General features: G+C 42.7%; 2 protein-coding genes across 2 annotated transcripts in view; one reads left to right on the top strand and one right to left on the bottom strand.

Moving 5' to 3' along the window:
* Window positions 1-216: 216 nt before the first annotated feature.
* Window positions 217-8546, top strand: LOC106808911 (the record flags this gene model as incomplete). Its single annotated transcript, XM_014811825.1, is given in 8 exon segments — window positions 217-351; window positions 784-1362; window positions 1684-3246; window positions 3924-4024; window positions 4387-4610; window positions 4865-4970; window positions 6302-6449; window positions 7229-8546. Coding segments are annotated over 7 exon segments (2766 nt in total). The 3' UTR covers window positions 7285-8546.
* Window positions 7813-12777, bottom strand: part of LOC106808910 (phosphatidylinositol 4-kinase beta-like) — a gene marked incomplete at its 5' end in the record, with an annotated part of 23929 nt that continues 18964 nt past the window's right edge. Inside the window, 3 exon segments of the mRNA XM_014811824.1 lie at window positions 7813-10936; window positions 11472-11592; window positions 11799-11931. Of these exon segments, the coding sequence (XP_014667310.1) occupies window positions 10752-10936; window positions 11472-11592; window positions 11799-11931 (439 nt within the window).

Raw genomic sequence — 12777 nt, 5'->3', positions numbered from 1 at the left:
AATGCTCTACTGACGCAGGTGTGATCAGATAATTATGCATACCTGTCAGCAGTGCAATTAAAACCAATTAAAATCCATTTCACAAAAAATTGTCATGCAGCTGGATGGTTGGCTCTATCTGACAATCTGCGAGTCATAGTGTGACTGTTTCCCTGTGACGGTCTGCTGCAGGGTTATGCGGAAAAGACTGCTTAATCATCGAGTTAATTTTTGCAGCGTTGCATGACCATATAGACAGGCTTCAAAAGGAGAACAAAGCTTTAGTTCGAAACCAGCATGTGTGCTCCAGGTGTCATCAGTCACAGTCCCCCAGTCGGCCACGAACAACTGCCATAGATGTCTCACAGACAAGTTAGTACAATGTGTAAATTAACATGCAAGTATATCTATAAGTATATAGGTATATATATACTGATATATATATGGTATATATTTTAGGCTGGTTTCACATTGTGGTACAAATTAAGTGTTTGAATAAGTTTGTTCTATAATAATCTGAGTGACGGTGCTAACTTTTGAGTTAAGTTCTTCAGTATGCACTCAGATTGGGTTCTATTTAAATTATCTCATCTATCAATAAATTTGTATGTTTTAGAATTTAGACTATTGTAGATTCATGAATGTATGTTATGAAATTGATAGATATAACTAGATCATATGTGCATGTGTGTGTGCGAGCGTCTCTATGTACAGTCAAATGCTTAAATGTACTCCGTCAACTCTATTCTTTCCATTGTTTATTTGCATTTGATTAATTTAATGTGGTATGTTACTTGTCTGCAGCTCAGAAAAACATGACAGCCAACAGTACGGCAGGCAACGGTGCAAACACAGCCATCCAGGATCATGTTAAGCATAGTGTTGAAATCTCAAATGGTTCCCATGAATATTCAAATGGCAGTCTCTCTTCAGCATCTTGTCAAAGAAGTTCTCTCCCCAAGAGACTGCGACAGTGTGATGATCACTCAAAGTGTAGCAAACGAACCAAGGTTTCGACTTCCAATGTAGAAGAAGATGTGCAGATTGGCAGGGATGGTGTTAGAGCTGGGTATGATAGAGACAGATTTCACGGGGACCAGAGTCTAGAGAAGAATTTGCAGGCAGCGACATTGCAGCCTCGATGTGAGCGATTGATGCCGCAAGGCTTCATTTGTGACGAAGTCAGGGTTCCCTCTAGAGGTGAACAGAGCATTCACACCGAATCTTTGTGTAAGGAAGATAAACAGACCGTCTCTACAGGTGATAGAACTTTAGCTAAACAAGGCGAATCGGGCAATAACAGGAATTTGAGCAACCGTCCAATAAATGATGTCATGGACTTAGGTGGCGCCGCCTATATAAATGTTATTCCTGAAACGCTTGGTGAGTATAAAGCTCAGTGTGTTAGCCCAATCTATGTAGCCTTTCACTCCTCCACAGGAGCAAACGGCCACATAGATAGAGTACATAATGTGCATGTATGCGTGTGAATATGTATTCAATATGTAGTCAATGTGTACTTCAGTTCAATAAATTTAATTGCGAATTAGCTGTCAGATCACACAAAGGGTTTCAATATACCTCTATTTAAAAAAATATGTATATTTTGGGTTATGTGTACAGTACACACATCATTTTCTTGTGATCCCATGTACGGTTTATAATACAAAACGGTAAATTTTAATCTCTGTTCTTTTATTGCAGACGTAGATTTACCATGTAGCCCCGAATACGACATCGAAGAATGGCGTTGCGTGGCGTGGCGTGGCGTTCCGGAAAGTTCCGGACGGACGCAAGGAGAGGGGAGGTCCGGCAAGGAGGACGAAGGAGAAAATATAGTGCAGCAAGGCAACGACAATGAAGAAACCATGCTACCCCACGGCACCGAGCGGGAGGTCGGCACAGCATCCACGCAGGCCGTCGAACATACATCCTGCGCGAAACCTGCGCAACCAACCAGCGCTGCACCTACTGGATCGCGATCGAATGCGAATAAACCGGACACGCGTGGGGAGAGCACGGCGGCAGGCAGGCATGAGGCAAGGGCCGTGGATCGGCGAGGCGCGCGCGACGCGGAAGGAGAAATCGCAGACGCCGACACCTTGCCGGCGGGCAAGCGGCGGGATACCCCGTTCCATTCGAGCACCCCGGCAGCGAAGCGCCCCCTGGCAAGCCCCGAGCATCTGTTCGCGTCCCCCGAGGACGGCGGACAGTCGCCGCCCGCGGGGAGTTGCGGCGCGGCGTCGAAGGCGGCCATGTTGCCGGCGGCCATGTTGCTCAGCACGACCGTGATCGCGGCGGCAGACGCCGACGCGGCCAGCGTCGTCCAGCACAGCGTCAGATTCTCGCAGCGTCCGCTCTCTCCCGTGTTTGGAAGCGGGAGGGGCGTTCCGGAAAGTTCCGGACGGACGCAAGGAGAGGGGAGGTCCGGCAAGGAGCCATCAGCGGCGGACACGACTCGTTGTGAAAGTGCCAGCGGGCGGCGCGGCGCTACGGCGACGCGCGAGGTGCTACGGGTGACCCCGACTAAGGAAGCGCGAAATCGACAAGAGAACGTCGCGTCGCCGAGTCTGTTTGTCGACTGCGGCTCACTGGATGGCGAGCCCCCGCACTGCCAGTCGACGTCTCAGAAGCCGATGCACGTTCTTCTGTCCATGCTGTCGTCGCCCGGTCGAAACGTCGAAGAGTCGGACGGTGACGACGTCGTCGCCGCATCCGCGTGCGACGCTACTAAGTTGAATGAGACGGCCTCACCTTCGCTGTTGGTCGCTGGCCCTAAGTTAGAAATCTCGCTCCCAGCGAGCGACGGGGCGGGTGTGTCCGGCCTGCCGGGGCAGGACGACAATTTCGCCAAACCACTTTCAAGCAGGTTGAGCCGACTGTCTCTCAGAAAGCGCAGCCCGAAACAGTCGAAGAAGAATCTTTCTGACTGTGAGAGCGCGAACACGAACTGTTGTTCCGACGGGACGGAAGTTGGGAAGGGGATTCGTACCGGTAAGCGCAGCGACTTGGAGGAGAGGCACGCTTCACAAGATAGAAGCGCTTCTCCAGGCCTGCAGAGAGTAGAGGATGTACGGGTGAGAACTTTCAGACCGATGAGAAAGGTCAGGGGGTCGCAGAAGAAGATGAAGCAGACGACACTAACGCAAGATATGTTCCAGCAGTTGCCTATGGCGAGGAACCACGAGCTGAGTGCAGAAGAGAGCAGAGACCTACAGCTGGCTGTGATGGAGTCACTGCAGAGTGCCATGGATGAAACGATGCTAGGTGAGAACGCGCTCACTTGTGATTCTACGAAAGATTATTTTAAATCTTGGTGCCACCAACAGCATGAACCTATACAGACAGACATTTGCCAGTGGTGTGATAGATGACGGGACCTGATGAATTGAAGCCACATATTACATGGCTATCCATTCCTCTTAGTAAAATTACAATTGCGTATAATAGTTATGCACTATAATAATGTTGAAAATAGCAGCCCGTTCCCTAGTCTGCGACTGGTGACTTTCTAACGGCTGGCTAATTTTTATGGATTTTACTATCCTTTACACAGACCTGCCAACCCTTACGATTTTTTCGTATTCCTTACGAATTCCATGATGTTTCTACGAATGTACGATCAAACTGGAAAACTTACGATTTTTACGACTTGTGAAAATTAATGTTTTTTACATTGTGAGCCGAGAAATATCTGGCGATTGTGGGCGCAGCCATATTGGATCACGCGTTCACGTTGTTCTCGCGTGATCTAGAGTTAGTCCCATCATTCATTGCGCGCATAACATACAAACAAAATGGCCATCTGCTGCAAGAAAAGAAAAGCCTTACTATTTTCATGAATCACAGGTTGGCAGGTCTGTTTACATAGTAGAAATCGAAATTTTCGATATCAGCGCTGGCTGGATTTTCACGTTTATTTACAATACTGACTATAATTACAGATATTGACAAGGAAGAGAAGCCTCTGAAGTCTAAGGAAAAGGTATCGCCCAGAATCCGAAACCCTTCAACACCTCAAACGTCCTCAGCTATAGGAAACAAGGTGAGATAAATGCACACCACACCATTTCTGAGTGAAGTACCAACATGAAAACATCAGGAGAAAATGAAAAATGTATTAACATTGTATGTAGCACCATTGAAAACATGTATGATGAAAAAACAACTAAAATATGTATGGTGTTCATGTATTGTATTAAATTTGTTTATTAACTTTATATTGTAAAAACTAGTCTATCGTATTGTGTGCACACGTGTGTGATATTTATATCTTACCAGATATACATTAACGTTGTAATATTTTATTCATTATTATTTGAGTTGAATATTGTCCAACATACATCGGTAAAGGTTTAATAAGTCAGCAAAAACATCTGTGTTAGGTTATTATGTCATGTTTTACAGACTCATGCCAATGTGGATGCAGATGAGACCTTTGTGCCAAGCTGCAGCAGCCTTCACCATGGCAACCAGCCTTGCAGTGCTGCACCCAGCATTGCGAATGTAATCACACCAGAATATCATGCAACAGTGTCAGAACTGGAGGCAATCCTAAAGGCTGAACAGCAAGACGACAAATGTGATAACGGAAACGAAATCTTGGATAAATTGAGTGACAGCTTTGACTAGTATGTTAATAAATTCACTTTTTTTAAATTTTGCTTTGACTGAAAATGTAGCAGACCAATAAAACTTGCTCACTAATTATACAATAAGGATAATATTATGAGTGATGACGATACAAGAGTTGTGACTGTGACATGTCACAGTGAGATTCTTACATGTCTGTAATATAACAATAACATGTATGTATATAATTCCACCTAGTGGAAAACGGACAAGCTTAACGGCAGATAATGAATATCCGGTAATTGTCTTGTAGTGTTCCCAAGAACCAGGACCTGCCCACGTACAAGTATAAGGAGGTAGTGCGGAAGCATGATGAGAGACAGAAGCTAAATGTGCACGATTGTGCAATGTGTGAAAAGGTGAGCGACTGGATTTGTCGTGTTATAACCTATATAAACAAGAGCCGCAGAGCGTCTGGGCTCATCTGAGGTCTGTTGCTACGATTATAAACGTAAAATTTCAGTCGTGCGTAGTACCACATTTGTTAGGCGCAGATATGCAGACACGCAGTTGCGTACACATCATTGTTAGGACAAGCCCACTATCGCAGATGGAGGGTAGGGGGAGGGTGGGGGGAGAGGGCTCTAATAGCAAAAGCAGTTCACTCCTTTGTTAACAGTCAACAAATCCATGTTTAACCCTCCTCTTGAGGGTCAAAAGGTTATCCGACACTTACTCTTCGCATGTCAGCAGAAGGGACATTTCATGGTCCTTTCAATAAAGCCATAAAAATGCTAGGTCACCGCTGAAACAAAAAAGTTTTTCAATCGCTCCGTCAGACCATGTCCTCAGAAAATGTCTAAAATCTGCCCTGTGCCCATTGACCTGTGACCTCCAATTTCGGCACAGTGATGGCTTTTCCTACCATGATGCTATACACCGACTATCACGAGCCTAGGTCGAGCCGTTTAGATTTGTGCCGCAATTCTGCATTTCCTCCCTATACCTTAAGTTAAGGAGTGAATGTTCCCCCTTATTTTACACCTCTTGACCTTTGACCTTTGACCCCCAGCTTCGACATCCCAACTCGTTTTCGGATTACCCCCCCACGACCCGAATATCGTGACCGTACGTCGAGCGGTTAAGATTTGTGCCCAACTGTTGACGGACGCACGGACGGACGCACGGACGATCATGCGATTCTACAAGCTGCATCTGACTATGTCAGATGAGCTAAAAATGCATCACTAAAATTGCACAAGCTCCAATACATGAAAGGTTTCATACCCAAAATCACAAATTATCTGTTAATTGTATAACTAATGTAAATAATGTGTTATATTTTCACCAATCTGGGAAGTGATTACGTTAGGTTTGTGGTTTCAAGTGCTATGAGAGCTTAATACAGTACGTGTGCTACAGAAAATGTTCTAGTTTATAGTACATCACAGTTGTTTCTAATCTTGTGAAGATGGCACTAGTAATCCGTGATAGAATAATTTCCTCCTCCTCCTCGAGTGATTGACAGGCAGCTCTAGCCAATTAACATCATGATGAAGGCATTCTAAAAACGCTGCTCACTCCCGAAGTGCTGCAAAGTCGAGAGTTTAGCGTGCATGCGTAAATAACGTGTATACACAGTGTAACCGCACTGACCGGCTTAGCAACGATGTCCAAAGGGACGTCGGAGTTATCTTGCTTAGATGGATATAGGTCGATTAATGATGGTCGTTCGTACCTGTTTCGCTAGTACTATTCTGCGATGGACCTCACTGCGGAGGAGAGAAAGGAGAGGATGAAGGTGTGTAGCCGGCATCGCGCACGCTACACCCCGCCGTCGACGCCCGACCACTACTGGGAGACAGGCTTTCCCAGCACTCAGCAGTGCAAGGAGCGAGGTGCGACACAATTTCCTGTCGATAAACTCGGCGTTGCGGCAGTGTCTTGTGACAGCAGTTTCTAATGATGCTGGACGTCTTAATATTATAATGACGTCTCTGGATTTCTTATCAGTAAACTTGGTGTGACATCTTATGAAACTAACTGTTCATTATGCTAGATGTGAATGCATAGATTTCACTTGTAGGAATTGAAACATTTCTAAATGAAATTCATTACTATTGCTAGCACTGTTGAAGTCATGTTTTCTGTCATGTTTATCAAGTATGGGTAATGAAAATTTATATTATTAGGTATTTGGTATCTTTTCTATAGATTAGAAATGTCCATAGTTGGAACAGGTTATTCTTGTATCCACTTCTGAACTATATATATGCACATTAAAACTTGTGGACCTTTTTGCATAGCCAGAGTATATACTTTGAGAATACTGTGTCAGCTTAAGTGCACTTCTTTTGAAGCTGACGTGACTAGTATAGTGCTGTTGACTCTTGCCTCTAAGCAAAAACCAAATCCTTGCTTCTGATCACAGCCATCACCTTACTGACTGGAAGATCTGAAAGTTTAGTATTACCGTACGCAATTACATGAACGATTGTAGGTTGCCGCAAGATGTTAGTAAATAAGTGAATGCAGTAAAACGGTGTACATACATGTACATAATATATATCATGTATATACGTATAACGTATGTATAATATGTATAATGTATGTACATGAACACTAAACAGTAATGTGTGGCCTACACTACAATTACATTCACTGTGTACTTTTGCAGGGTACCGAATGGAAACACAGAATGTTCCTCTGAGGAGCAGGAGACGGCAGAGGTAGCCAGAAAACGATATGTGATATGCTTTCATTGAGACCGTGATGGAAGTTTGTACATACCGGCAGTAACGTTCCATACTAATTTCTAATATATATATAAATGGAAGAGAAATGTTTATAAGCGAGAGGATTACCAAACTCATCATTTCCGAGGCAAATGTGAATGACAAAAAAAAAAATTTGGCAAGTGTGGAGTAATTGTGCATTAACATCTATTTACAACATGTGGTTTACATGTAGGAATTTTTTTTGCATGTGTATAATTCCTCTAATTGAGTTTCGGAGGTGCTCCTGATATAGGAGGTCAATCTTCAAAGTGCATAAATCTTATATATATTTATTTTGTTACTGTTTCTACAGTTTTCATGTCTGCTAAAAATCTTGAATAAAATGAGAAAAAGGCTGGATTAATACCTCGGTACAATCCAACCTTATAATTATGTATTTTGAAATGTGCAATTGTGAATAACATTTTTGCTCGAATTGGGCATCTACACGATGCTTGGGACAAAAACATACAAAATTCTTCAATTCTGTAAATTTTAAACCCTCAAATGCTAGTCGTTTTATTACATTTTCCACACGTCCAAGCACGCTCATCACGAAAATCATATTCATCAGTAGAACTAACGTATTAAAAAAATAGGACGCTTTTGTTCATAAATATTTTTTAAGTACATTATGATTTTGAGGGTGAAGTACAACCTTCACCAATACAATTAACATTACAATTAACCTCGTTTTTAGAACTGTACACTTCGTCAGTATCGAAATTTGCGATCCTTAATGCATGCTCTGCAATTAAAAGCATAGACGAAGACGACGACTTCCTATCCATGACAATGAGTTCTATAAATAGTTCTCCAATACACAGACCCGTTACAATGATGTAATAACCAAGCTGCAGATGACGTACTTAAACGGCTTACTTTCACGTGTAGTGGCATCCACATTTAAACTAATGGCAAGAGTGGAAATCACGGCGGTCACGGCATTTGACCAGAATTGCGTCGGTGGTCGTGACTGGTAAGCACCAGAGTACTGGTAATCCTCGGCAGGAATGCGGGTTTCTCCCAATATAGGGACCCATTTTTTACAATATCACGGTCAGAGAGTCGGACCTAATAGCATCACTTATTACCGACCGTATCACGTTTTAATATTTGTTCGTTAGTTTAGTCCGAGGGCAACTTCTACATGCTCGCATTTACATAGTTGCTATACACGCAAAAGAAAAAAAAATTTAAAAGGTCCTGCATGTTGCTGTAACAATACACAGCTGTACAATTAACGATTGCGACCGCACATAAAAGCATTCTTTTACACGATCATGGAGAAAATGATCTGGGCATGGCTAAACACGTTCACGCGTGCTGGATGAATGCACTCAGATATTACGTGAACAAATGAACTTTTAATGAAACCCTTCAGAAGACATTCACTAACATTAAGCGTTTGACCCATTCAGATAGCCGAATATAAGTTTAACAGCTTACATTTTCCCTGTGGCATTTAATTTAGATAAAATAATTTTGAATCGGACTTTAAAAATATATGCCAAGCTCTAGTTAGAAATAGGAATTAGTTTTATGACAGCGTGACGACTCGATGGTTGTTCCAGTCTCATCACTGCCTAACCAAATCACCAGAAGTTAGTGATGGATGCACACAGTGTTGACCCGTTGAAATTGTTAATGATTATCAGATACCAAACGGTTGCAATCACAACCCTTTCTACACATTTACTACAATATGGTCACTATGTCGCGTTCCTCCCAAACCATCATTAAACAAAAATAAATTTATAACAATGTAATAATAATAACTATATACAATACTTTCCAAATTTATGCATTGTGTTTGCATTCATGCAGCGTGCTCCTGAAAGTGATATCACTTTTTGATATTTGGAAACCTTAGCAAATTTTATACACAGCATACCAAATCAACACCAGCAATTTCATTGTTTTTTTCATTGATGGGAAGCAACTGCCTTCGTTGACATATTTGAACGTGGCAACACCCTCTTTTGTACACAAGCTGCAACATTACGTGTTTATGTATGGCAACATACATATTCCGTTTTTTCCTGCAGCCTCAAATACCTGCAACCTTTTTAGCCAAGTGCAATCTTCTGTGTCAATACAATTGCTAGTAACACGGCTATTGCAATATCTCATCGTGCATACACGTTTGCTATACAATATTACTGGTGAAGCTATTTTACATGCGCAGCGACAAATGCTGCTATTCACCAGTCAATACCGTTGTGTACTCTCTCGCATGGCCACTGATATGATCGACTGCTATATTGCATTCATCATGGGCAAAAAATCAGAGTGTGCTTAGATAGAATGCACTTATTGTGTAAACCTCTTGTACGGCTCTTGGAAGAAGTTCATCGGATTACAGACTGATGTTCAGAGTAACTTTATTTTAAGATTAACTCAAACTCACATAAGCGAGTTTCGAGGACTGACCTAGCCGTTTCTCTCAAGCAACTTCATTGAGCTTGACAAAGACAGCTAGATTAGTTGTGTTGTCGAAATTGCCGTTAACAGGTCAATTACATTTGGATTCATCTTAAAGTAAAATTACTCCCAACTCTTGTACTGCTGTTCAAGTGGACGTTGGTTTGGTTTCTTTTTGGCTTTGATTTTTATGCGGAGTCTTAAGCCACTTGCTTTTTAACTCGCCTTAGAAGTAGATATATATTGGAAACTGAAAACAAGGTCTGAATATTTACTGCAAACTGAGATGTGGGGTAGCTCGTCAGACACCTAACAGAACGTAGTCACAGGCTCGTTGTCAACCACGTCTCAAGTAGCTTTGACATCGTCATTTGAGTCTAAAATGTCAACAACCTCTGAAAACTCATGATAGTCGTAACTATTTCATAGTTTTTGACAATGGGCCCCTGGTTAAATGCCCACGATGGTTGCAAAGACTCTCTTAAAATGCAAACCGTACACAATAGAGGGGCTATTATATTCAGTGTGCACTGGAGATATCATCTTCTGGCGCGCACTACCGATACTATCTTTAGGTTTGCATTTCAGATACTATCTTCTGGCATGCACTAAAGGTACAATCTTCTCGAAATGCTACCTTACAGTGCACACCAGTTACTAATTTGATCGGTGCGACTGCAGACATTATGTTCAGGTGCACACCATAGATAATATCTTGTTCGGTAAGCACGAGAAACATCTTCCCCGTGAGATAATCTCCTTCGGTACTCATTAGAGGCATTATGTTCGGGGGCATGCCTAGTACATGTACAGACACTATCTTGTTCTGTAAGCACGAGAAACATTTTCTTCCTGCGTGTGCTAGAGGGTAACCTTCGGTACACACTCAAGACATTCTCTTTTGCCGCGCCCTAGAGACAATACCTTCTTGCGTACGCTAGACACTCTTCGAATGCCCACTACGATCATCATCGGCATGCATCGTCTCTGCGGCGCGCACTAGAGAATGCCGTTGGTGAAGTACTGAAAGCCGTCGTAGAGTCGCGTCGTGATCGAGTGCATGCTCGACTCGACCATCTGCTCGATGAGTGTGTGCACCTTCTCCTCGGGCAGGTTGATGTGGAAGCGATCGCGCAGGGCGCGGAAGGTGGTCACGCCCTGGTTGAAGCAGGGCAGCTGCGACCCTGCAATGTCGCGTGCAAACAATCTCACTTTATTTAAAAGTCAACGCTCGCTACGAGAGATTACTCGAGAACTACAATTCAACGCAACTACAAATTTAGCACAAACAACCTCCCTGTATTAAAAGTCGACGCTTGCTACGAGAGCTTGAGAACTACAACGCATCGCAGCTACAAATTTAGAATGCAAGACCCAAAAGGAGTTTGAAAGAACACTAGCTGAAAGGCTAATATTCAAGATGGTGATAATCCAGAGGTTAACAACAATGCACACGACCACTTGCATCATGATCACAAATTTGTTGGTTGATATTTTCATTGTATTTAAAGACAATTGCTATCGCTCTTGATCTGATCTACAGCGTCTGCGGGCCTTAAATATAATACACTAGTGAGAATTCACAAGTGTTCTTTATTTGCAAAGCCTGCCTGTTGACCTGGGAAACATACTCAATAGTTGACTATAATCACTGTCCAAAACTGTACGTACACCCAGCAATGAGTATAAACAGTCACAGTCACTCCTCAACTACCTTACCTGTCTGCATGATTTCCACGACGTTTAGCACTTTTTCGCTGTGTTTTCGTGCGCTCATCATACCCTGTAGCATCAGGATCTTGTAGTACTCAAACATGTCACTGCCCTGACCGCCCATCACCTGCGCAAAATGCAACATTCTGTTCAGATAACAGTTCTAATTACCACCACATAGCAATTTTTAATACCAATTAAAAGAACAATTACGGGTAAAAACGAAACAAAGAAGAAAACATACCCTATTTTCATACAGCGTTCACGTAGCAAAAATTTAACAACTATAGTCGAATAAGTCTATAATAGTTCTACCCTTAATTCAGCACGTACATCGACAAATTCCGGCGTCAATTTGAAAGGCGAGCTCTCAAATCCTAGATTCTTCGGCGAGCTCGAGAGAATGAAGCCGAAATCGATATGGATGATATGACCCTCAGCATCAAGGAGGATGTTGCCATTGTGTCTGCCAAAACACAATCACACGAATAACACCGCGGTGCCTCAACTCCACACAAAATAGCACCCCGCACAACAAAAACTGTGCACTACACATGTGGGAAATTAGTCAATAAAATTCAGATCCCTAGTAAACAAAGTTTATTCGATTACACACATAGCTGATGTTCTGAATCTGTGTTTTCACATGAATTGAAATTATATCAGTGTCTTGTTGCCATAGTGATCGGTATACTATTTTCACTATATTTACTACTCTATTGTCGCTATAGTGTGTGGTAACATTTTAATTTGCTGTCCGTTATTGTGATGGCTACTATTTCACTCTGTTGTTGGTAATGCTCGTTCGCTACTGTGATAGTTCAATTTATTGTCACAACTGACAAGGACATAGCAACTCAAATCCATATTAATGCAGCTATGCGACACAGCAGACTAGTGAGTGTATTATCGCTATCGATTGTTGCGAAAACCTCAGTGTACAGTTGCTCTATATTGTCATAACCACTTCACTTCATATTTAAACGTGCGTGCGTGCGTTCGAGCGTGGAGTGCACCTATTCACATGTACAGCAAGCATGCCTGTCTTTGAACTGCAGACCTATTTGTCGCTATTGCGTGTTAGCAAAACCTCAGTGTATTTTCGTTACATTTCCATAATCACTTCACTCCATATTTAAATGTATATACATATACACGCACTCATCCACCCCTACATGCACACACGCACACATAAACGCAGCACAACGAACACACGCACGTACATACACACACACGCACACGCAGACGCACGCACGCACGCACGCATGCACAGACACACACACCCACGCACGCACGCACGCACGCACGCACG

This window comes from Priapulus caudatus, unplaced genomic scaffold, assembly GCF_000485595.1.
Source record: "Priapulus caudatus unplaced genomic scaffold, Priapulus_caudatus-5.0.1 Scaffold313, whole genome shotgun sequence".
Classification (NCBI taxonomy): Eukaryota; Metazoa; Priapulida; class Priapulimorpha; order Priapulimorphida; family Priapulidae; genus Priapulus; species Priapulus caudatus.
The sequence above is the reverse complement of the archived record's forward strand: the minus strand, read 5'-3'. Positions and strand labels throughout refer to the sequence as shown.